We start from the raw sequence: 26,568 nt of genomic DNA on the forward strand, positions 1-26,568 counted from the left end.
GAGGCATGCAGAGGAGTATGTGGCAGGAGGCTCCACAGCACAAGCCGGGGAAGGAGGGTTTGTCATTTTGTGAATTCCCAAAATATGAAAGACATTAATAATGCCATTTGTGGAGAGCTCATAACATGCTGGGTACCTCGCTATTCACTTTATGTGTTCCTGTCGAATGTGATCTTTACAGCAATTCTATGAGCAGGTACTCACTATTCAGGTGAGGAAAGGGACTCAGAGAGGCCAAGCAACTTGCCTGTAGTCACACATCTATTAAGTGGGGAGGCAGGGATAACAGCGGCAGGTCCGAGTCACAGCGGGTTCTTACCTACTATCTTGGCTGTCCCTTATGTTAAATACAAGGACAGACCCTATTTGGAATATTAAATAAGCAAGAATTCTCGATGGTCTGCCATTTTCCGCTTGGCTGTGCTGAGCCTCACCTCACTCTGGGAGACTAACTGGGTTCTTATTTCAGCAAGTATTTACTGCCTGCCTGCAACACGGTCTGCTCCGTGCCAGGCGCAAGAGCCCCACATTCAATAAGCGAGACAGGTGGTCCCCTTCGCAAGCAGTTTACAAATTCACAGTGGATAAAAGGGACACACTTAAAGCACTTAGAGATGATTTTACAAGAGGTCTGGGAATTGCCGGATTAAACAGTCATCAGTGCCTCGAGAGTCGTGGAGGAGGTGAGCTTTGAACAGAGGGCGGGAGTGGCCCATCCGAGCTGAGAGATGAGGGCAAAGGGGTCAAGTGGCCAGCAGCATCAGAGGGAAAAGACAATCCCAGGCTGCCCACTCTGCCAAGGGCCTGGGCCACACCACAGGGAAAGCCTCCCTTAGGTTGGGGCACAGGCCCAGAGAGGTGCGCAGTGAAGTCCCACCAAGGTGCTGTGCATCCTCAGAGCCAGTTTAGGCAAAGGGAGCAAGGCTCCTGGTTTACGAGGGGACTTTGAAACCAAAAAGTCAGCAGGTCTGAAACTTTCAAATTCATTTCTCCTCTACCCCGAAGAGCAGACGTATAAATCAGAAAGGAAGTACCGACAAGTCACGGAGTAAAAATGGAACTTAAGCCCATAACAGGTATAGACTCTGAAAATTTTGCGTAAAAACCTTAACGAAACGTATGGCTTTCCTCCAGCAATTCCATTTCTGTCCATGCTCCCTGAGGAAGTACTGGGACAGTGTGCAGGGACGATGACAGCAGCTTTGTTTATAATAGGACAAACTGTACACAACCTAAGTGTCCAGTGATGGAGGATTAGTTAACACAATTTTGATGTCCATATAATGGAATCCTAGGCAGCCATGACAACTGGAGATGTAGATTTGTGTTCATTAGTAAGGAAAAAATCCTAACGTATTGTGTAAAGGACGATTATAAATGAGAAGATTGTAAAACAATATATATAAATTTTACCAAGTCTGAATCAATGTAATAGAACTGAAATCATATGGAATAAATTCTCTGATCACAATATAATTAAATTAGGTATTGATAACCATAACATATCTAGGAAAATTGCAAATATTTTCAACTAAAAAACACATTTTGAAATAATCCGTCAAAGAAAAAATCAAAGGAGGGGCTGGCCCCGTGGCCGAGTGGTTAAGTTCGCGCGCTCTGCTGCAGGCAGCCCAGTGTTTCGTTAGTTCGAATCCTGGGCGCGGACATGGCACTGCTCATCAGACCACGCTGAGGCAGCGTCCCACATGCCACAACTAGAAGAACCCACAACGAAGAATACACAACTATGTACCGGGGGGCTTTGGGGAGAAAAAGGAAAAAATAAAATCTTAAAAAAAAAAAAAAAAAAAATCAAAGGAAAAACTGTAGTATAGTTTAAACTAAATGATATACAAAATACAGCATACAAAAACTTTAGGAGACAACTAAAACAATTATTAGAGGGAAATTTTTACCTTTAAGTGCTCCTATTAAAAATTTTTTTAAAGGTCTCATATTAATGACCCAAGATTCTGCATGAAAAAAATTTCAAAAATAAAAGGCCAAAGTAAACTCACAGTAAGCAGAAATAAGAAAAATTAAAAATAAATGTAGATAGCAACCAAATAGAAATCAGGCAAACAATGTAGAAAATTAACAAAGCAGAATGCTGTCTTTTTGTCTCGGAAAACCTGAGATATTCATATATATATAAATCATATACATGAATCCACATTGTAAAATGCTTACATTTCTATGAATAGAAATGTTAACAGAAGTTATCTCTGGCTGACAGGATCATAGACAATCTTTAGAAATTTTTTATTGTTGTTTATCTGTATTTTCTAATTTTTCTGTCACTCCATTATATTTAAGGGTTTCTAAGGGGACTGACATCCTCTGCTTATTTGTTGAATTGATATAACAGTAAAGAAACCTGAAATATTAAACCTTTGCTTCCAAAAGTTTGAGGCATGTGCCCCTGTTGATCCAGGAGAAGTTCTGAGTGGCACTGAGACATCTTTCGGTAACACTGCAGAGAGAAAGGGGGCCCCCTTTGACGTCTCCTTCCGTGATTTTGATTATTCAAGGAGGAAGCTCTGGTTTGGTACAAATCCGTCTTCATCTCCCCTAGAAGAACTGCTGCTCTTTCTTTGTAACCAAAAGAGCCAAGCAGGTGGGAAGCAGCACCCGGGCAGAAGCCAAGATGGCTGGCTTTTTCTATCTTCGTCACTGCCTTCTATTTGCGGCACATTTTTGCAATTATGCTAGAAAGATAAGGCTTCCCTTAAATAAGGAAATTAAATTTAAGTGAAAAGGCTTGTCAATGATTTAAATAAACTTTAAAAGTAAGAAATTTGGTAAGGGGTCAAGGATGAAAACGATGAAGGCAGCACACCTACAAGTGATGTCCGGGGAAAGCGGCCTTAACCCCTAGTGGGACACCGGTGTGCACTAGAATATCCACCAGCTCCCCCAGACCTTGATTTCTGTCTGTCTATCTTCTGATTTTAACATAAGAACAAGAGCATGAATATAATAAATGAGCAGTTTGCTCGGGTGATGACCTAGGCAGTGGGGGGCAATTTCAGGCTGGGATTCTGAGCATATCCAGATAAACCCTGCTGGGAGGATGATTGAAGTGGGAGGCTCCTAAGAACAGACAAAATTTTCTTTGCCCTGAGGAAAGAGGCCCTTCCGCAGGAAGAAGGTCAAGGCCAGTCTATTTTTATAAGAGCATTTCGAGTGGTTCGTGGACTTATTTCCTGTGGTTCCCAGGAATTCTGCAGCAGGCTCTCAGGAGGATGTTGGTGATAGGGAGCCGAGACTTGATGAGTGAGAATCAATAATTATCTCTATATTTGCTTCACCTTTTTTTCTATAAAAATAATCTAGGGGAAAAACACTTGCTTTAGAGCAAAGTTCATGACCACAGAGAGCAGAATGGGACCTGAAAGTCCCTTAGTGTGTAACAGAGTCCTTAGGTCAAGATTTTGCAAGCTGAAGATTGATTTATTCACTCATTCCCTTCCCTCCCTCGTTCACTCAACAAATATTTGAGCAGCTCCTCTGTGCAGGCATTGTCCAGGGGCCGAGGGGAAGGTGGTGGATAAACATGGCTCCTGTCCTCCAGGAGCTTACAGTCTAGTGTGGGAGGAAGACATCAAACAAGTAGGATGGTATATATAATTAATTACAAAGGATGGGAAGTGTTGGAAAGAAAAAGAACAGGAGACTACAAGGGAGAATAATGGAGGCCGAGTGGGGACAGAACTTAGATCAGGAGGTCAGGGAAGACCTCTGCAGAGGCTGTGCTTCAGCTGCCATCTGAAAGGTAGAAAGTGTTGGGGAACGGGGCGGGCCTAGTGGTTAAGTTCGGGTGCCCTGCTGCAGCCAGCCCAGTGTTTCGTCGGTTCCAGTCCTGGGTGCCGACATGGCACCACTCATCCAGCCACGCTAAGGCGGCGTCCCACATCCCACAACTAGAAGGACCCACAACTAAGAATATACAACTATGTACCGGGGGGCTTTGGGGATAAAAAGGAAAAAAATAAAATCTTTAAAAAAAAAAGTGTTGGGGAAGGACACTGCTGGAAAGGAAACAATTTGTATGAAGGCAGCCATGTGGATTAGACAACAGTGGACTCAAGGATCCAAGAGAAGACAGGAGTGGCTGGAATGCAGGGGGCAAAGGGAGGGAATGGCGGGCCGCTGGGGTAAGATTGGATCATAGAAGGTCTTGCAGGCCATGGTGAGGGTTTGGATTTTACTTTACGGAGATGGAAAGCCACAGAAGATTTTAAGGAAGGGAGTGACCAATTTGATGTAGGTTTTAAAAGCTCCCTCTGGCTCTGTGTGTAGAAATGCCTGGAGGGGGCCAAGAACAAAAGAGGAGGCTATTTCAGAAGTTAAGACAGAGCCCATATTCAGCTGGACTGGGTGCTGACAGTGGGTAATATGTATATAAATCTGAAAGCCCTTAACTAGAGACAGAGGGCTTGATTATGAGAGCTTAGAGAGGTCAACCAGCTAACAGGGCTGGGATTAGGGTGAAATGAGGGAGGCACTGGCTTCGGATGCAAAATTTATTCAGAGATCAAAATAAACAATATTTTAATGCAATATTAAAAAAAATTAAATTTCATGCAAAAAACATCCATTATGAGCAAAATATCAAATTTCTCAAAAAAAGACAAGATCAGTAACAGTGCTGTGCCAAGCCATATAAGGAGCCTGAGGCAAAAGGAAAAAGTCAGTAATATTGATCCTGTCTTTACTTAAAATTTTGATATTCTGTTCATTTCCTCACTCTTGTCCAGGCTAGCTGACCTTCTCCACATGTGACATTCTGCTCTGAAAATAGATATTATGGAAAGAAAACTAATGACATAAATTATCACAACCCCCTGGTGGTATAGACCGTATCCTTTCTCCTTGTTCTGGAGACTCTGAGACAGAAGGTACATAATAGTTGCTCCACAAATATTTCTGATGATAATGTTAATGGCTAACATTTATCAGGCTCTTAATATGTCAGGTGCTTTGCCAAAAACTGTTAAATGCAATGATCTCATTGACTCTTCACAACGATTCTGTGAGGTAGGTATAGTATCACTCCTGTCTTACTATGCCTGACACATATTTGATTAGAATTTAACAAATCAAGGAAGAAAGGCAGGATGGACAGATAGAAAGAATAATGAGAGAATGAAAAGTGATGGGCTTCACACTGTTCCTTAGAAGTCCTGTAAGGATAACCAGCGATTCCAACTGCCCAGCAAACACTATCACCACACTTAAAAGGATCTGCAGAGAAAGGAAACTAACCTTAAATGCTTATCACCTTCTTCCATAGGGATTATTTTTGGTAATTGAGTTTTTTCAACCCAACAGCTTTTTTGAGAACATATTTCTTAAATTCATTCATTCCCAAATATTTATTGAGCAATTACTATGTGTTGGGCACAGATCTAGGTGCTGACAACATCATGTGAGTGTAACAAGTAAACAAACACATAAATAAAATCATACAGTATCATCAGTGTTATTCAGGAAACACACGGGTCTGAGATGGAGGACAGAGATGTGACGGGAGCAACTCTAGACAGGTGGGCCCAACATGATCAGACCCAGCAAGGCTCATAACAGTCAAGTTTTTGCAAATCTAATCAATCAAACTCCCTACAGAGCATGATATTTTACAGCTGAATGACTTACTCATACGGAGGACAGTTTTGAAAAGCAACACTCATTTATTTATCTTCTATACACACAGATCTGTAGAAAAGTTATTCACGCCATCAAGGGTTCAAGAACACAGTATCAGGAAAACGTTGGGAAATGTTCTGCCTTCTGTCTGCCCCACCCCATGGGCCCAGATAAATGTCTAGATTTATGGAATTCCAGAGGAGCCTCTTGAACCTGACAATGCCAAGAAGGAGCCTAGGAATGTACGATCTTTGAAAGTCGAAAGGAATTATGTGCAAAAAGATGGCAGCCGAGAGAAGCAAGGAGAAGTCACTTACTTTGATGTTTCTCCTTACTTCTTGTTGCCCAATCAGCTTCCAAAGGCCAGTGATGTAGAAATTCTCCATTTTTCAAACAACCCCACCCAGCATAGTGGCACTTTGATCTCTAAAACATGAGAGAGGAGCAGTGGACAGTGGAGAATATAAATGGCTTTGAAAGGTCAGTGAGAAAAAAAGAAATAAACAGGGAGGAAACCATGTGGAGTTGAAGGGATGAAAGCAAGCCATGCTTGAGCTACCTGCCAAAATTAAAGATAACTCCCGTGAGAGGCCATGTTTCACAGATGAGTGTGCTGTCATGGTTATGGGTACCTACCCATCCTTGTGATTTCTCTGAGAGATGGCATCTTGACTTCCGTGTGCACCTTCCTGGAGATGCTAAATACCAGGGCCAGATTAATCTCTCAGTTTAGCTTCTTGGATACAAGATTTCAGCTCACTTCCAAGCTCTTTCATCCCTTATCAAACACCACTCGTTTCCTGGGGCCTTCGTTGATGTTTTCCTGCTCCATCTCCTTCCCATAAAACCCACCTGGTTCCTGCCAACAGCTGGGTTGTGTGTGGATCTGTGTTTGGAATACCAATGACGTGTTCACAAGGCCATGAGAGCCGTCGGGCATGATGAAACAGGGCAAACAGCGCAAAGGAAACAATGGTCCCTTTTGGACTTTTCATGCGGGATCAAAGAGAGTTGGCAAGTGAAAAGAACTTCTAAAAATAGCCAAAGTCCTTAAAAAGAAATAATGCAGAAGGAAACAAGTTTTATATCGTCCTAATGCAGGCTCTGCGAAAACTAGGCCCTGGAAGGCTGGCGCTGGGGCAGGGGATTATTTTCTTCCTGCCCTTTGGCTGTGACACCCACTGGGTCCCTTTGCAAATCCTGGGCCCTGCTCCCCCTCCTGCTTCCTGCGTGGTGCCGGATGCCTCTGCAGGAATGTAGCTCTTGGGGCACAGCTGGGGCCTCCGTGGCCCGCTTTCAAGATCCAGAATAGACTCTGACATGTGAAACGAGCTCAATGGGGCTTACATTCCTCCTTCGTATCCAAGCACCTTAAAACCCAAAACCGCACGCTGGGATTGCTAACCATTCTTCCAGAGACGCCTGGATATCATCTGTCTGGAAGAAATGTGAGTTTTGTCCTTTTTATTTTTTAATGTTTTGAGCGAGCACAGGGCCCTTGGAAATGAGGCTATTCAACAGAGGGGCAACATAATGAACTGATGTCTCAGGACTGAGGGTTTTATTCTTGGCTAAGCCACAGATTTGCTTTGATAAGCTGTTCAGCCTCTCTGCGTCATAATTCTCTTGGCTAGAGAAAAAGCAGAAGTGTTCATCTACCCAGTACAATAGAAGGAACAGCAAATACAAACTGATTGTTAAGTACCTAGTGTAGTGTCTACACAACAGGCGCCCAGAGATGCTTGCTTGCTCATATAAAATGCCTTGTGAAACCCCAAGCGCTCCAAAAAGGTAGATAATCAACACGCTAAAACATAGGCTCTTATTAACAGTGGTAATAATGTCTTGTATTTCCTAGGCACTCGCTATATGCAACTCCTTTCCCAGTCTATTCCTTCCTCATGACAACATGCTGAGATCGTACTCTTAACAGCTTCATTTTACAAATGCGGCACCTGAGGATCAGAAAGGGTAAACGACTTGCCTGGTCATGTAAGGAGGTAACGACACAGCAGAAACCAAAACCCAGGCCTATGAGAACTTCCCTTTTTCTTGGGTTGCGAAGACCCAGCCTGAAGTAGGACCATTCACTCAGTTGCCCCAGTGGTCTCTTGCCTCAGCCCAGCCCTTTATCAGCAATGGCAAATGACTCTACTGCGATAAAGGCCAGGGTGGACTTGACTGACGCTGGGTCTTCTTGGGAAGCATCACAGTGACAATCAGGAAGCTGCTGGTGAGGCCCTGAACCTGTGGAAGAGGACAGTTCTGTGTCAAGGGAGGGACTTGCAAAGACTCCATTCAATGAAACAAGTACCTCCTTGAGAACACTATCCGCGGGGCCTCTCGAGTTGGGAAGGCTGATGGGGCAAAAAGAACAGAGAAGCTAAGGATCGCTCAGTCCAAGGGGAATTTTATTCTCTTTCCCACATTTCTTTGGTGGTTAAAATCATGGACTCTGGAGTCAGAAAGCCTTCCCTCCAGGTCTCAGCTCTAACATTTATTTAGATGTTATTTAGCTGTATGACCTTAGACAAATTATTTAAACTCTCTGAGCCTTGGTGTCCTTAGCTGCAAAAAGGGGGATGAAAAAGCAATGCTTTGAGTTCAGTTCAGGGCAGCTGTCCTGTTCTGTTAATTAAACTCTGGGACATTGAACCTGCTGGGGTAGACGACAGCATAAACTATTTACCTCCCAGCCTACAAAAACAAAGAAAGAAAGAAAGGGGCGGGTGGGGGCAGTGATGCTTACCTAACAGAATTTCTTTGAGGATTAATTAAAATAATGTATGTAAAGTGCTTAGGACCGTAACCGGTACATAGTGAATGTTCAAGAAAAGGTCACTATTGTATTATTTATGGACAAATTTTATTATTTATGGGTATGTCCAGAGAAGACTATTGGGAAACACATGGTAGGGTGAGCCCTCAGTGTTTCCATGGAGATAACAAACACATCCTTCCAAAGACTGAGTATGAAGAAGCCAAATTTTCTAGGTCAGGTGAGAAGGAAAAAAAAAAACCCCAGCTAACAGACCATGTTCCTGCGAGCTGGAAGGTCTACTGACTTCGAGAAAGGAATGTCCTTGTTGGGCTGGTTCTGGAGACTGTAACTTGTGCAACAGAGTCAGGAGATTTTTGGAGACACATCAGTAAGAGAAGGTTGGAGGAAGGGGGTGAGGGCTGCCAGAACCCTGCAGAATCACTTTGCATTTGGCTCGAAGCCCCGGGGCTTTGCAGCGTCCGTCTGCAGGAAGGATCGTTCTGTTGAAGATGTGTGCAGGTCTTCAGGATGGCTGAGAGCCTGCAGGATGCTCTGGGCCGGGGTGTACCATTAAAGTTCAGACAGAACTGGGGCCTGCAGAGCATGCTGCCGCACCAGGGAGCCCTCTGTTTTTCCCCTCGGAGTGGAGGCTGTTTTCTCTAAGCACCTAAAAGAATTCCTGATCTCAAGTGAATGATGCTCTGTGAGGGCGGGGGAGTGTTTTAGGGGTGGATAAGCCAGACTGCGGAGAATTGAAGATCCAGAATCAAGGGAAGAAATAAAGGATATTGGAGGAGATCCTCGGGGATGTGTGTCTGCTTACAATTTCTACTCTTCATTAAGAAGTGTGAGAGCTCAGGCTGGATTGTGCTGTTGGGTGAACAGCTGAATTAGATTAACAGCCTGCGCTTCCTGCCAGCTACACTTGGTCCAAGCCTCTATGCCCGTCTTATCTGAAGCATGGCTGGATGAGTCTGGTATGGCTAGACTGTAAACTCCTTAAAGGCAGACACTGATTTCTACCAGAGGTCCAAGATTCCTTTTTGGAAAAGCCTTCGGAATAGATATGTTTCAGAATGCAGAGTTTGGGGGATTTTAGAAAGGTAGTGTGGTGCATGTATCGTGCATTATGGGACAACTCCAGTGGGGTCTGGGACAGCAGCGTATAATCAAACACGTTAGTAATTCTGCATCAGACTATTTAGCTATTAACATAAAGCAGGATAAAGAGTTCAAATAGTCTCAGGACAGTTTGGGTCAGATGTTGTTGCAGTCGGAGTGATGAAATATCTTCTAGTTTTCAGAGACTTTTGCATGTCAGACCTGTGTATTAGGGCTTCCAAGCCTTTCTTTTTCCTTTCCCTTTCTTTTTCTTTCTTTCTTTCTTTAAATTTCCAGGCCATCTGCAGCATCCTGCCCATGGCAGGTGCTGAGTAGAAGTCGTTGGCATCTAGAGTATGACATCTTGATCTCCTTCAAATAATATTTGATTCTGGAAGTCAGGGCATAGTTTGGTCTCAGTGACTTGGGGATTCTTTAGGATTAGGAGGATCCTAAATTAAAGACAAGGAGAAAGAGACTATTGAACCCACTGGTTCTCTTTCGTCCTGGACAGTAACGCACATGAACCCATGAAATACACTGAGAACTGGTCACTAGTGTAGCATATCCAGCACTTAAGCAAATGAGAAGAGAGCATCATTATGCATCGTGATAATAAAAAATTCTAACCTATCACTTAGAAAATGCTATTTTTCAAATATTGCTGAAATATTACTAAATGTTAAAAATCAAGGTTGTTCAATTTTAAGTCAATAGCACAGATGATTGGCAAAACTAAATAATGAGATACATGGAGGATGATAATGAAGCTGACACCTATTGAATGCTTACAGGTTTTCAAGTGCTAAGCTTAGCACTTTATGTGCATTGTCATTTAACACTTATAGCAGCACTGTACAATAGCTACTGTTATGGAGGCCCATTCTACAGATGAGGAAACTGAGGCTCTGCGAGATTGAGTAATTTGGTAGTGGGTGTCCAGCCAGAACTCAAACTCTAGTAGTATGCTGATAACCCAGTTATCAGAGGGAAGGGAGAGGAAGGGAAGAGAAAGGAAGGGAAGGGAAGGGAAGAAAAAAAGCCTTGATTTAGAGCAGTTGCCAATTTCAGTAGTGTGAATACTCTCATTGGAGCTAATTTCAAGCTACTAATGGTTTGACAACTGGCTTGCAAACTTCCTGAACATTTAATAATCGGCTTTCATGAACTTGTAGGAGCCATCTCCTGCATGCCACTCTCAAGTCCACCCCGTGGCCACACCCACAGTTTACTGCCAACTTTGGAAGACAACATTTCAGCTCATGGAACTGGCTTAGGAAGAGCATGCTGAGATGCTGGCCCAAGCCAGTCAGCCACGGCTACGTTCCTACCTCAGACCTGGTACAGATCACTGAGGGTGGAGTAGGGGAAAAACAGAGAGAAGAACACATTTCCTTCACCAGATGGTGTGAAGTGGGTTCCTGTCAACCTGACACTCACTGGCAGAAACAACAAAGTCTGGAATTTTTTCAGGCCCTAGAAACTTTCTTGGTCAGATAAGGAGGTCAGACTCAGATCAAAAGGTCTAATCCCTTCCTTTAGATCCTTAAATCCCATAATATTTCCTTTGAAGAAATAAGGAATGATCTTCTGCAAGAGTGGAAAAAAGTTTGGGCCTGCTTTTTTTTTTTAAGATTTTATTTTTCATTTTTCTCCCCAAAGCCCCCCAGTACATAGTTGTGTATTTTTTCTTTTAGTTGTGAGTCCTTCTAGTTGTGGCATGTGGGACGCTGCCTCCACATGGCTTGATGAGCGGTGCCATGTCCGTGCCCAGGATTCAAACTGGTGAAACCCTGAGCTGCTGAAGCAGAGCGTGGGAACTTAACCACTCGGCCAGGGGGCCAGCCCCTGGGCCTGCTTTTAACCAAGGATAGGATGTTCTAGCCTAATTCGAACCCAATTAGAATACATTCAGGCTTTTGGTTTAGCTTCTCTGTTAATACCCGTAGGACACCACCTTCTAATTAGGTCTCTTGATAACATGTTTCCACTGGAGCCTCCTGAGAAGTGACTGGCCTTGTATTCAATCAACAAACACGCGGAGGACACTGATTATGTGCAGGTGTTTGCTAAGTGCTGGGTCTAGAAAGAAAAGGCATCGCTTCTGTCCTATGGCCTCAGAGACTAATGAAGGAGACAGTCAAGTAAATATAGTTAAAATGATATTCATTCACTTATTCAACAAGTATATATCAAGTACCCATTAGGTGCCAGGCATTTTGCCACGCACTGGGATACCATGGGGAGCAAGACAGATTGGTTTGTGCGGTTGTGGAGCTGACGGTCTGGTCATGAAGGGAGACATTAATTAAATAATCACAGGAATGAATGTGTAATTAAAAACTGAAGTAAGAGCTCTGAGGAAATGTTAAATAGTCCTATGAGAACTGGAGGAAGCTGACACAGTTAAGAAAATCAGGAAAGGCTTCCTTGAGGAATTCGCAATTGAACTACGACTTGAAGAAAAAGTAGGACTTAACCAGTGAGTGGGATAGAGAGAAGGAGGAGGGGGATAGTGCTCCAGAGAGAAGGAACAGCATGGGTAAATGTCCTAGGGTAGATGGGAGCACAATGGTTTCAAGGAAATGGAAGGCTAGTTTGGAGAGAGGTAGTGGGAGATGAGGCATGTGAGGAGGCCAGGGCTGCGCCTCACAGAGCCATGCTGGACACATTAAGGCTCTAGTCTTTACCCTAGAGCTATGGGAAACCACTGAAGGGCTTCAGCAGGAAATATACGTGGCAAATTACACTCAGTGCTGCAGTGGAGTAAATGAAGTGCTACTATGGGCGTATTAGGGATTCAACTAATCTAAACCGGCGTGTGTGGTGTGGAGGGAGAGCAGGGAGGTTGGGGTTGGAGGATGTGTTCACATAGGCTTTCTGGAGGAGGAAATACCTGAGATGAATTTTTGAAGAGTGAGCATGACTTAGCCAGGCCACAGTGGAAGGGTGGAGGAAGGGAGAGAGAGAGAATGCTGCTGGCAGCAAGAGGATGCTCGGGTTAAGGCGTGGGTGAGTGTGAGGGTGTGGGGAGACTACAAGAAGAACAGGCCAATAAGAGAAAAAGCAACACGTTAGGTAGGGACCAGATGATGAAAGCCTCATAGGTCATGGTTGAGTCTGGGTTTTATCCTGATGGCAGCAAGGAACGGACTGACCTGGTCAAAGATTTCAGCAGGGGAGTGATGATCAGATTCATATGTTAGAAAAGTCACTAGCAGCAGGGTCAAAAGTGGATTGGAAAGGAGCAGTGCTGGAGAGGGGAGACCACTGCTTCCTGCTTTAGCATCCCAGGTGAGTCAAGGTGCTGGGTCTGCCCTAAGGGAGCCATGGTGAGAACGGAGAAGAGAGAATGATCTTAGGAGACGTTAAAAAGGCACAATTGAAGAGTCTTTGTCACCAACAGGATGGCTGGGAATGATTTCTACTCTACCCAAAGAATGATCTGAACAAAACAGATTCTTCTATTTTGTGTTGAGTCTTGTCTTATGACCTGGTACATGGCCAATTTTTCCAAATGCTCCATATGTTCTTGAGAAGAACGGTGTTCACTGATTGTTAGGTGCAGGGGTCTCTCCTTTGTTCATTCAATTAAGCTTGTTAATTGTGTATTTCACTCTTCTACATCCTTATTAATATTTTTTGTCTGTTTGCTCTATCATTGATGACAGAAATGTATTAAAATCTCCCACTATCATTGTGACTTGTCAACTTCTCTTTATATATTTTCAACTTTTTGTTTTATATATTTTGAGGCTATGTTATTAAGTACACACAAGCTTAGAATTTTTATATCTTTCTGTTGAATTGTTCCACTTATCATTATGCAGTGATCCCTTTTATCCTTGATCATTCTTTTTGTCTTAGACCTACTTTATATGATATTAATATAGCCATACCAACTTTTAATAGTTGCCGGTTGAAGTTAGTGCACTCTATTTCTTTTCTTTTAGTAGTTACCCTTAACATTTAACATGCATATTTGACTTAATAAAATCTAAGGTTAAATAATATCTCTAAAGGAAGAGTTAAAGGTTTTGGATGATGCCATTCCTAGAGATGGGGAGCAAGGTCTTAGAGCATATTTGGAAGCAAAGGTGAGACCTGTTTTACAGATGTTAGGTTTGATGACACATATCCAATTATTACCTCAAGAGATGCCTAAACGTCTGCCTTCAATGCCTTTATACACTTTGCAAAAAATCCTCCTTCATGAGTATTCTGCATTGCTTAAGCATTGATGGGAGTTAAGAACAAACTCAAAAAAATAAACATCAGTGTTTGCCTTCCCTTGATTCTGAGAACCATAAAGCTTTCCTTCGACCTTAGTCACCAGGGCCAAACTGAGTACAAACGTCTCCTAGTAATAGTAGGCTTCACAAATGTCACTTCAGCAAGTGTTGATTAGCTGAGAACTAGTCTGAAATGGTGACCTTGATCCTCTCTTACGTAACCACAACGTACCTTTACCTCCTTCATCATCTCTGCTATGTTTGCGGGCTAAGTGATGGAGGAGGAGCTAGGCTAATTTCTGCCAAATATGAGAGGGCATGGAAAACTCTGTTTTCACATCAATTGAAAAATTATTTTAAATTAAGCATTCAATTGCAGTCGACCTAGACCACACCAGGCTTCAACTAGTTCGACATAACCAGTTACTCATATGTCCTATAGGTCAGGTCATATTTTTATACTTTCCAAGTGGTGTTATGAATACTGTGCCCATTTAACCCTTCAGACAAGTCTATGAGGTAGGCAGAGTGGGGATTATTAGAGGAAACATCTTGGAAGGAGTGAATGACATGCCCAGGTCCCCAGAGGCAATTTGTGCATAGCTGGGGCTGACAGTGCTGCTTACTATCCCATGCTGAAGAGTGACTGTTGTATTCCTGGTCAACAATGTATATGTAACATCCTATTCATGTGTCAGAGTTTAGATTCTCTTCAAGAGGCTAGAGCTGACAAAATATATCACAGATGTTCCAACAGGCTTGGTGTTCCCCTCACTTTGGTGTCACCGATAAATAAAGAAAATCCTCTGTCTTTCCCCAAATCTCACCAGTGCCCCAAATCTCAAAGGCTGGCCTTAGTACACAGTGATGACATGGAGTCCGTTGGGCTTGATATTTTCCATCTCCCAACACACACATAGATAACCCCTCCCCTGACAGCCAACAAAAAGATAAGAGTAACGAGAAGAGAAGCAGAGCTTATAAATTTCCATTTCACTTAATCCCTGATTTCACATAGTTAATGGATTCATTTATTAGAGCAATTTGTGTAAATCCTCAAGGGCCGCGAAGGCTGCTGCCTAATGGTTTTATCACGTCATAGACTTCCTTTATTCCTATCCTTTAACAAATATTGATTGGAAAGGAACTTTGGACCACCGCTGCTTAAAATATGAGTAAATCGTAAGTAAGGCAAAAAGAAGGGCTTTTTGTGCCACTGGAATTTCCTTCAGAAACAAAAAGGGATTTTATTTTTTGTATGTTTCAGCTAATTCATAAATCCCGCTGCCACAGTCTCTCAGTTTTACATTGACTCAAGGCTTATTTTCAGAAGTCAACATATCCTCTTTAGGTTTCCGGGTATGGATCTGAACTGAAAAGGGGCAGGAACAATCTGAAATCAGTACAGCCACCCCATCACTGTCCCTTTTCCTGGGGGAAGCAGTCAGAGAACAGAGTCATGGCCTTGTACAACCTTAGGTTGCACCGTGGTCAGGAGGGAGGAGATGCCTGAGGACGTGCTGGCCTCTGGCAGAAGTCTTGTCGCCAGGGAGAGCTCCGCATGACGAAGTCCAGGCTACATGGCTTACAGGCACATGTGAATATAAACATTAGGAGAATCCTTAACCAGAGCTAGTGTCTCCAACCTCAGCCAGCCTTCTGGAGCATCTGTTCCTCTTCATCCCAAAAGGATCGAAGCAGGAATGCAAATGGATAGAGCCAAATCCGTACCCAAGACTTAGAAAACAACTTAAAAGAGACTCCCTGCTAGCACTGGATCTAGAAGGGAGGCCGTCCCTAACATGCAATTGCTGCACGACAAGGGGCACACATAGACCTCCACTCGAGGAGACCCAGGGCAACAAGAAACAAAAATTCTGCCCACCTAAGACTGACAACACAAATGGCTATTTGTAAGTTAAATGGCAATCATCAGTATATAATTATGGTTTCCTGTACCAAATTAAGTACATAACTTAGTAAGTATTAGGAAAAAAATGAAACGAAAAAATATTTATTATCTCTTAGTTGTATCTTAAGGAAGAGGGATCTGGTAATTGTTGTATGCTAATGGAGAGGTGATGGGTGAAGATGTCCAGGTTTGGAAGAGCTAAACTGCTTTATATCAGAAGGGGATCCAGAATCAAGTGGAGTGAAGAAGTGAAATGAGAGGAAGATTGAGAGGCTGGGCGAGAAAAGGCTGAGCAGCGAGACAGAATGAGAGAGACAGAGCGGGGCTCTGAGACCTGGAGGCTTCTGCATGAAAGAGAAGGGTTTGGAAGAGAGTGAGGGTCTGGGGAGGAAATGCAGTGTGCTGCAGAAGGTAAACTACAGTCTTCCCTGTGAAACTGGCATAACTAAAATTAATTTTCTATCTGTTACTGTATTATGTGAAAAGAGTTGGACAGAGTTTCACCATATGTGAAGGAGATATTTGGGACTGTCTGACTTTGAAAATAGTTTATATGGTATATGCAAAGTTCTCTTTGGGGGTCCTTGGAGGGACTTCAAACCATACTGACTGGCCCATGTGGCTGTGGACTGGGAGAGATGTACCAGAGACATTAAAGTGCCTGAGCAGAGGGAATAAATGGAGGCTTCCAACATGAACCCTAATTACAAAGTCACCAGGAAAAATTATCTAAATCATTGCCTTCATTTATGATGGAATCGATTTCTAAGCAAGCAACTCCATGAGGTTGCTCCAAGGATGGATGGATGCATGCATGCATGGATGCATGGATGGACAGTCGGTGAGGGGAATGCAGGAGGCTGGCTGGCCTTCCATGAAGTTCACAGGGCTCCCTAACACCTAGTAATGTGGGTTGCTCCTGGGGAATGAGCCAATGCCTGGTGTCCTGCTTCAGGGATGGCACTGGGACAAAAGTGGAGACTGTTGGTGGTGACAGGCAACATCTGGGTCACAAATGAATAACTTAAATGCCGACCTCATGGGGGCAGGTGTATGGTCTAGGCAATGGGTAGTAACCCCACTTCCAGCAATAATATTGCAATATCTGTAAGGTCACTTAACTTTTTCCTGGTGATTAAGAGCAAGTTAGGGCCTTGTTTCAAGAGACTCCTTTCAAGGCTCAGCTCCACCACTTACCAGCTGTTGATGTTGGACAGGCCATTGAATATCTCTAAGCTTTGGTTTCATTTTATTAAAAATAGGGATAATATTAGTGTCTGTCTCAAAGGGTTATGGTGAGGATTATGTGAGTAAATTTATTGCCCAGAATATGTTGATGATGATGATCATTATTATAATAAGGCCACTTGATAATTGCTGTGTACAATAAGTACCTACTCACACTTACAAGATGAAGTTCTTACCTTAGTTTTCTGGCCCTTTTCTCACCTCTTCCTTGTACAGCCCTTGCAGTCAGCAGCACTTCATTCTCCTAAATGGTGGGGCAAATAGATGCTTTAAAATATTAACATTTAGGGGCCAGCCCAGTGGCATGGTGGTTGGGTTCACACGCTCTGCTTTGGCGGCCTATGTACAAAATACAGGAAGATTGGCACAGATGTTAGCTAAGGGACTATCTTCTTCAAGCAAAGAGAGGAAGATTGGCAACAGATGTTAGCTCAGGGCCAATCTTCCTCACCAAAAAGAAAAAAATAATACTAATGTTTATTGGCTTTGCTTTTTAATCTTTAGAGGTGTAATTGATGCATTTCTACACTAATAATATAAATTTGTATATAGTGGATATATGAAACATTAGAGGATTGTAATATGTCATATGGTGGTTTCTGTGTCATAATAAGCATGTCTTATTAGAAAATAATTAGGATGAGATGGCCTTCATACAAGGGACAGACCCACCCTCTCTGTGAGATGTGAGGCTATATGGGAAGCTGTGGAAGCAGGCAGTAACTGGCGATCCTTCATAGTGATCTGTCTCATAAAATTTCCCTTGGGCTGGTGTTTGCCCTTTAAAAGCCCCACTTAACACCCCCACATGCCTTGTTCTCCAGTTCTGGTTCTGTTCCCACCAGCAAACCCAGAATTTTCCTTTACGCATTAACCCTTGGCTGGCTCAACAGTGGGCAGCCTGAAATGCCTCCTGTGCCTCTTCCTGCAGGTCTCGAACGCCCAGGCTATCTGTGCTATCTCTGCACACGGGCCTGGCGGTGCCTCGTCAAAACAGTGGGAGGATGGAGGGGAAACCTCAGTGCTGGCCTCTCGGCTTTTGTGGGTTTCAGCCAGACCCTGGGTGTTATTTTAGTGCAACTTCAGTGTTTAATTTGAGGATGTGTGTGGATCAGAAGGAGGGACCAAAACATTATTTTTTTTTCCCTTGGCCAAATGATTAAATTTGAAGTTCTAAAAAATGCACAGCTTGGTCCCAAGCTGTGTCCAATTGGGAAATGAGAAGGGCCCTGAGAATCCTCCCATGCCAGGGACCATCATTCCTCAACCGCTGGCCACCACACAGGCCTGTTGACTGTGGCCATCACCTGGGCAGTCTGTGGTTCCCAGCCACCCAGGAGCCCTGTGCCCTGAGGATCTCCTTCCCTTCTTGAAAGTGTACCTTTGCTGGAAGAATATTCTACAAGGTTGTTTAATTTCTTACAGCCTTGAAAGCGCCATAACCAGCAGCTTCTGAGCCATGGCTGAAGGAGAAATCACAACCTTCACGGCCCTGACCGAGAAGTTTAATCTGCCTCCAGGGAATTACAAGAAGCCCAAACTCCTCTACTGTAGCAATGGGGGCCACTTCCTGAGGATCCTTCCAGATGGCACAGTGGATGGGACAAGGGACAGGAGCGACCAGCACAGTAAGCACCCATCTTTCTTGTAGCCCCTTGACTAAGGAAGACAACAAAAGAGTGTCTTAGTCAAGAATGGGGGAAGGGAGGCTATCTAAGAGCTGGCACCCTCTTCTCCAAGATTTTATTCAGGCATGACACACTCAGAGGCTGGGGTCACATAAATGCATAAAGGGTCTGGGTGTGGAAAATAGAGAGTTGTGAGGGCTACAGCTTATCTAAATGCATCCTATTTCAAGACATTAAAAGGACTCACTGTTGACCTTTCACAACTGCTTTGAGATCAGACGTGGCTGCCAGTGTTCAATTGCTGTGTGTTTCCCTGAGTCTGCGTAACTTGCGAAAGTTCTAGCCACCAACACTGGTCAGGGCCCTGCCTGCTCTGGGACGGGAAGAGCCGTACGGGGCAGGGGCGGTAAACCCTGCACAAAGACGTGGGCTCAGTTTCAAGTTAACTGACTCTCCAGGTTACGTTTCCATTGGCATGATTTGTGAAATCCTAGTTCATAATCGTAGTCTTACACATCATAAATTACACAGCTTTCGCTCTGCGTATCATGCAGATGTGGTTGTGGTACCCGGGAGGGGTAAAGTCATTCTCCAGACCTTATAGAAACTGGAGAGCGGGAGCGATTTGAGCCAGAGGCTGAATATCTCTTCCGGGCTTTCCTGCCAGCTCACCTCTGCAGACCGTGCTGCTAAATGGAGGTACGACTTTGGAGGAAAGAATCTTCTTGACTATCTAAAAATTAAAAATCTCTTCCTTCTGCTTTAGTACTTCTGGCATTGGTGTGCATGTTTGATATTAGGTGTCTGGGTGCTACTGCGATGTTATCCGGGATTCCCTGAGCACCACTGAGGCGTTAGACGTTGTAGAGAAGCTAAAAGTCAGATCCGGTCCCTGCTAAGAGGGTCTAAAGGGTAAAACACACCGCAAATCAAGAGAAGGAAAGTGGATGAAATCAGGAGACACCAAATAGCAGAGATAGAATGGAAGGTTCTGGAGCACTGGCTTTAAGATGGAATGCAAAATACTGGCTTTGATGTGATGTGTTTTATATCAGACAGTCTTAATTATTCATGGAATATGTACCAAAGGCTGTAGACTCTTACCACAAATGGCCACCTCAATGGTGCTCACCCTCTACCCTCAGATGCACAGGTGGTGGGCATAGATGCTGGTGATCATGGACCAGGTGGCATTGTCCCTTCCTTCTCTCCCACCATGCAGACCCTTGAGACGAGGTACAAGGAGGCTGAAGTTGGGGCTTGCAGTGGCAGGGTTAGCTTTTTGGGGCTTTGTTTTGATAGCTTGTCCTCGAATGGGCCCACTGAACGCCTTACACTTGATGAAAAGTAGGTCCCAGAGTGAGGCAAAAAAGACTCTATTTTATATGTTAAACATATATATAACCAACATTTACTGCAAATAAATGGACTTAGATTGCAATCTGTTGTGTCAGGCAAGCTACACAATTTAACTGATCCGCCCAACACAACACAAGGGGGAACAAGCTTTAATTTCTCTAAGGTTTTAAATGTTTCTAATAAGTCTTACCCATTTTCTGAACCACTGGGGATGCTCTGTGGTGCTCAGAATCCCAGGGGAAAGACAACCTCGCTGGTGTGTTCCTCAGGGTTAAGCTGGGTCTTCCTGGAAACCTTGAATTCTGGGGTAACAAGAGGCTACAATTACAGTTTCCAAGTACTAGAATTTCTGTACAAACGGTATATGACTTCACCGTTGTCATTCCATCATTAACATTGCAGACTGCGCTCTGGGTATGTAACATTGGGACAACTTCTGAATGGTGCTACGGATCCAGCCACCTGACCTAAGATGTCAGGAACCCTGGAATGCAGCACAAGGCAGCCTAGGAGTGTGTGAGGAGGTCTGCCTCCGGCTAACGCTGGATTAATTATTTGCCAAGTGAGCTTGGTCAAGTTACTTAACCTTTCTGGCCTCACATTTCTCATTCTTATGATAAAAATAGTAATTACTTGCCTCACAGGTTTCTTGGGAGGATTAATTGAGATAATGTAGTGAAAGTTCTTGGCACTGTGCCTTGGCTCAAAGTAACAGCTCAGCACATGTTGGTTAATATTGCTATTGTCATCATCATCAAGATTTCCATATATTCAACCCAGCCTATGGAAATACAGTATAATACTTACGGACCTTCTCCAGTATTTTCTCTGCAATAATACTGCCTTCCAGGAAGGCCAAGGGTCTGGATTCAGGTTTTGATTCAAGGCCTCTCTGGCAACGTTCGGAGTTGTTCTGTTCGCCTATTTACTTACTCTAGAACTAAGAACAAGGGCCAAGGAGGACAGAGATCAGAGTAAGTGGGGTGAGTGAACAGAAATCCATCCCTGTCAATGCCGGGAGAACTGGAGAATCCTCACACCCTCTGCAGGGTCAGGGGCCCTAGATTCAGTCAGTTCATATTCCTGTGCTGCCTCTTGCTAACTGGAGCAGCACTGAACAATTACCATTCTCTCCATTTTGCCAAAAGAGCTCTGCAAAAGCCCTTCAAGTGCCCCAGCCCCATGACCCTTCCAATCATCTTCTCCTGTCTGGAAACTTTGATGCCTCCAATGTTCCAAGTCGTCCGATCTTGGGGAAAATATTGAGACTCAGTTCTCTCACCTGTGGAATGGGAATAATAACATTGCCCTGTGTGCCTGACAAGGCTGAAAACTCTTAGAAGATCCTGCAGCCAAGAGGACTCCCCGGCCAGGATGCACCCGGTGAATGGGGTGCTGTTGCCCTCTGCTGCCCATTGGTGGTACTGCCACAACTCTTCTGAATTTCAAGACATGTTCAGAGACAGAATCGACCTGGGCAGGCATGGAGTGAGTGAGCCCTGGCTAACTGATTAGAACAGTCTGGCCAGGGGATGATTTCCATTCCATGATCATTAATTTGAGCATGACTAGAAACTGTGGTCACATGTAGACAGCCATACTCGAAGACTTCCTTCAGGAAGGGTACTTCTAAAAGCCAATCAAATAAATAAATCTATGGAAAGCATGCAAGACAGAACTGTATGCCTTCCAGGTCTACAAGGCAAAAAAATAACTCCTTTCACAGCTTCTCTTTGTCCTCAACCAGCGGATCTGCCCTCGGCAAAACTGAGATGTTTTCAAAATTTGTCTCCTTCCCACCTCTGGGAGAATAAGTTTCCAGGTACCTAACATTAAGACCTTTCTTGGAGGGGTATAAACCTACGATGGATGTTTGTGCAAAGGCTATTGTAATGTAGGCCTGAGTAAAATGTTTCCTCTGATAGGAATTTCTGGCCTGTAGAGTAGGTGTTTTTGGTTTGTCCCTTTACAACATCTCAAATCATGGCTGTAGGCAGTTACCAACATAGGCTGTGAACGTTTGTTACATTGCCATGCTACGGATGCCGGGCAAAATGAGAGAGTAAGAGCCGCAGATTGCGAGAAGGGGCAATGGGTGCAGGTTGTGAGAAGATTCATGTTGACTCCTAGGGCTTAACTTTGGGAGATGGGTAAATGGTGAGTACTTGATACATGCCAGGCGTTGCGCTGGACTCTTTCGTTTCTGCCTGGCCACAATCCCGTGAGGTTATTAATGATCATCACTCTGCAAACACTGAGCTAACAGGGCCTGGGACCAGCTAGTAACTGAGAGAGCTGGCACAGACTCACAGCTTCTTCCAAGACTAAGGCTCTTTCCATATCCCACTACCGCCCCTGACGTCAACACCATGATGGTGGTTTTGCCTCACAAAATGATTAAATAAACATATTCGACTCACACAGCCTGTCGTGCGGGTCAGACGGGTGTAGGTGCAGGTCCTATCACTACTATTTACTAGTTCCCTGTCACCTTGGGGAAGTTACTTCTCCTCCTTGTGCCTCAGTTTCCTCATTTTAAAAACAAAGATGACAACAGTACCCACTTCATAGGGAAGTAGGAATTTTAAGTATGATAATGTTTGTAAAAGTGTTTAACACACCGCCCGGCATGTGATAAGTGCTCAAAAAATGATATATATCCTCCTCCTCCCCCTCCTTGGGCTTCCTTGGCCTTCCTCTAACCATCTGATCTTTGGAGTCTAAGTTAAATGAATGCGAGGCTTGCTAAGTGAACTGAGGATGACTTTTCATCTCAGCATCCCTGGGACAGTCTAGGTTTGGGGCTCTCAAGGCCTGGCATGTAGGTATAATGTGCCCAGGCCCTGCCCAGCAAACCCTGTGTAACCTCTCCAGCAAAGGCAAAGGGGAGCTCCATGTTTGATTCCGCTCTTTCTGCTGGCATCTCCTCTCTGGCGAAGGCGGCCATGACTTACTCCTCCATGGGATTCATAACTGGAACAATAACTGGAGAATAATAAGAAGCTCATGAGCATCCCAAACTGGCAGCCTCCTCCTGCAGCCTGCGCCCCGTTGCCTCCCCAAGCACGTAAGAGGCTGCACAGGGAGCAGGATTCCCGGCACCGCTCCCCACACAGATGGAAATGTTCCTGAGCAAAGTGTGTGCCAATCAAATATTTATAAATCAAACCACATCCTAAAGGCACTAAGGGAGTTCGCTGGTTAAAAGAATCCTACTTTGCAGCCCTTTATAGAGGGCAGAGTCCTTCCCTTCAGTGAAATCCCTCCCGCCCCGTGTTTTCGGGACAGTCCAGACTTTCATTCTCTGGTTTGCTATGACTTGGCACCTGATGGTAAAGGCACTTTGCTCCCCATCAGCTTGGGCTGAAAGTCAAGATGGCTTTTCAAAGGTCCAAGACGAGCAGATCTGTGCCCTGCTGCCAGAAGTCAGAGAGACGGGCAGCTCTTCAAGCAGGAATGCTCTCCCCAGCCTGGCGTTCTCACCTCGGTTGGCTGTGAAGCCAAAGAACTCCCCACCCCTCCTCCCCACACACCCTTATCTGGTTATACAGAAGGCGTTTTTCTATATAATTTCTTTTTAAAATATCACACAGTCCATGGACTATATCAGAATTTTCCAGTCACCTTTCTCAGACCCTAAAGGAGACGTAGACATTTTTACACAGTCTAAGAAAAGTCTTTTTCACATATATATGAATTCCAAACCACTGGAATTTTTTTTTCCACAAACTCAATTTTTTTTTCTCCTCCGTCTTTCTCTAATGTTTTATGGAGCCCGGCTTGTGGCTACATTTTAATTATAAATGCCACTGACATAAAACAACCTCACGGAGTTCTGAATGAGGCTGACCTCACTTTGGGTAAACACGGCGAAGGACGGGAAGTCTCCAACCCAGAATAAACCAGGCACGTAATCTCTCTTGGCCTCTCTCTGGAGAGCAGAGGTGGAAAGCAGGCTTAGAGGCCAGGACGTGCTACAGAAGCAGAACCTCCGTCTGCACGCGCTTGTCCCGCTGAATGCGCCAGTTGTAATCTTATCTTTAAAAATTCCTAGGGTGGGACAGGAAGATGCTAGGATGGCTCGGGGCTCGGAAACATGGTGCAATGCCCCAAAGTTCACTTCTCTTGGCACTGGCAGGCTCATAACTTCTTTTCCTTTTTTCTATCCTAGGAAAGTAAGGGATCATGGGTCTTACTGTGAATAAAGTACTGCTAAGAGCGAATGGAAGGCTTTGGGGAGCAGAAGAGAAAACCAGAGACATCAACTAACAGTTGCTCAGAAAAATAGTGGAACACCTAGTTAGGGGGCTAGCATGTCCACTCAAAAGCTCTGGGTTCCCATTTACATAGGTCCCTCAAAGTAAAGAGCCATGAAGGGGTCTGAAGGATGAGCATGGGACAAGGGAGGAGCATAATCCACAAGATGATCTAGTACATTTCAGTTACTTGCCATTTATTTTTAATAAACAGGCCATTCCCAGATCAGCACACCTTAATGCGTTCCCAGTAAAGGAGCGGGACTCTGCCATCTGTTGGGGACACCTGTGGTCCCAATCCACCAAACATTTCCAACCTTCTTGCAGCACATTTTTAGAGTGCTTTATAAATTTGAATTTCTCTAAGAAACCTATGTCCTGTCACTAGAGTTTTTCAAAAATTGCTCTCCATTTCTTCCAGTTGCTGTCCCCACTTCAGAACTGGGGAACAGTAAGTACCCTTTGGACTAAACGACCTGTCTTGTTTTTCAAAAAGTACTCACTCCTTCAGCCTTGAGATGCTATAGCGCCACTGACCTTCCTGCTCACAGAGAGCTGGTCCTAAATCTCCCGCATGGGATAAAGAGGAGGTGCTCCTCTCTCTTTGCTCTGGTTCCTAACTTGGTAGAAGGTGCTGGAAAAGGAAACTGAACAGAGAAGGTGTGGCTTTAGTGGCCCCCTCACCCTGTCCTGCCTCACCAGCTTTCCTGGTTCCCTCTCTGCCCCCAAGAACACTCATCTTCTGTGGATACTTATGTTCAGGTCTAAATGGTACCTGGAGTCAAGCCTGCACTGGGTCAGAGAGCATCACAGGGGTCATAGGAGGAAGAAACAGAATCTTGACCAACTCTAAGTGTTTGCCCCTTGACTAAGAACTGGGCTTTATACGTCAAGTACTGCCCCCAAAAAGTACGAAGGAGAATTCCACAAATCCAGCAGCCTCTCACCCAGAGTTAACAAGCTGGCTGCTCTTGCCTCAGAATTGTGTTTTTAAAGAAATGAAGAATTAGGACAAAGGGGAAGTTCCCTCCACTCCCCTCCCCAGTCTTGGCCCTTCCTCTCCTCCTCCCCAGAGCAGCCACTGGTATGAATTTGGTCTGTATCTAGTGCCATTTTTATATTTTACTCCCTATATATTTATGAGCTATGCACATTGTCCTGTGTTTTTCACAAAATTTTCATCAAAATATTTCACACAATATTTACTAAATTCTTTTGCAATTTGCTTTTTCTATAGTATGTTTTTGCAATTTGCTTTTTGCATTGTACAGAAAAATATATATGTGAGAGAGAGAAAAAGAGAGTTTTTGTTGCTGTTGTTGCATTTTTGTTTGCTTTTAGCTGAAAAACAAAAGGGTTTTTGCTTTATTATTTGCAGGGCTGTCTGTACCCGCAATCGGGCAGAAGCCCCCGAAGGCAGGAACCTGGTCTGGCTCTGAGCACAGTTCCCAGCACACAAAGGGCGATCAATAAGACGCATTGCCTGAGAGCTGCGGCTCCAGGTGAGGCTGTGTGGTCAACCCCTCCCTCCCTTTCTGAGCGCCCCTTCCCCAGCTCTCTCTTTCCCGCTTCTCCTCAGCAGCAGCTGCAAAAGGATGTAGGTTTGGAAAACTGGAATGAAGTCACACGAGGGAGTGGGACGCCTCACTGGTTACACGAGCAGCTCGGGCTGGGTGTTACTCCTTCCTGCCAGCCCTGCTTGCAGAAGGATATATGTTCAGGAAACTTAGCCAGAAAGAAATCCAGTGAAAATGAGCTATGAAACTTGGACATCCTGGAGAAATAATATTTACAGAGGAAACTCTTGAGACGAACTCTCACCACTGCAACAAGCCTGGTGTTGGGGCTCACGGCCGAGCACTGAGTCCTGTGCCAATGAGCTCTGGCTCATGTTTACCTCCGCGAGGCCTTTACGCAGTCGAGCTGGGACTTCACAGCTGGCAAATCCAGCTCTACCCACCCCCACGGCAAGATGAATAGGGATTATTTAAGGCATGGAACAGAAATGAACTAGGAAATGAAAGGCTTTAAAAAATCTTCCTTGGTGATAAAGATGTGTCCATCACTTACACGTTCCACTCTGGTGGGGCGTGTTGATAATGGGGGAGGTTATGCACGTGTTGGGGCAGAGGTATATGGGAAATTTCTGTCCTACCCCTCAATTTCTCTGTGAACCTACACTGCTCTAAAAAATAAAGTCTATTAAAAAAAACTTCCTTGATTACCTAAAAGGACCCGCCCTTTGGGATTTCTGTAGTACCTTCAATGTGTTTGACTAAATACCTGTAAATCTGGGTGGTAGGTGGAAAGAAGTCCCAGGTAACTAACATCATTCCATTCTATGGCTACAAATGGGATCTGCCGTCTTGTACATGTCTGACCTTGAATACAAGGGGGCCCAAGAAGGGGAGCGAGTATGGCT

At 44.3% G+C, this 26,568-nt stretch overlaps 1 protein-coding gene and 1 non-coding gene across 20 annotated transcripts in view; both read left to right on the plus strand.

The window, feature by feature from the left end:
* FGF1 (fibroblast growth factor 1) overlaps positions 1–26,568 on the plus strand; it is a 95,872-nt gene that overhangs the window by 57,610 nt on the left and 11,694 nt on the right. For 13 of the 19 annotated variants that reach the window (XM_070570509.1, XM_008519045.2, XM_070570520.1 and 10 more), the window contains one exon: positions 18,329–18,531. The exons of 3 other annotated variants lie outside the window; for them this stretch is intronic. In XM_070570509.1, coding sequence (XP_070426610.1) covers positions 18,363–18,531 — 169 coding nt within the window. In that variant the 5' untranslated portion in view covers positions 18,329–18,362. Of the gene's footprint in view, positions 1–5,716; positions 7,098–18,328; positions 18,532–26,568 lie in introns of those variants that run through there. 3 more of the 19 variants (XM_008519046.2, XM_070570521.1, XM_070570511.1) reach the window with 3 other exon arrangements.
* On the plus strand, positions 8,241–8,354 carry LOC139075450 (small nucleolar RNA SNORA36 family). The gene has a single exon (XR_011525812.1). It is a non-coding gene; the product is annotated as a small nucleolar RNA SNORA36 family (small nucleolar RNA).

Source organism: Equus przewalskii, chromosome 13 (genome assembly GCF_037783145.1).
Source record: "Equus przewalskii isolate Varuska chromosome 13, EquPr2, whole genome shotgun sequence".
Taxonomy (NCBI): Eukaryota; Metazoa; Chordata; class Mammalia; order Perissodactyla; family Equidae; genus Equus; species Equus przewalskii.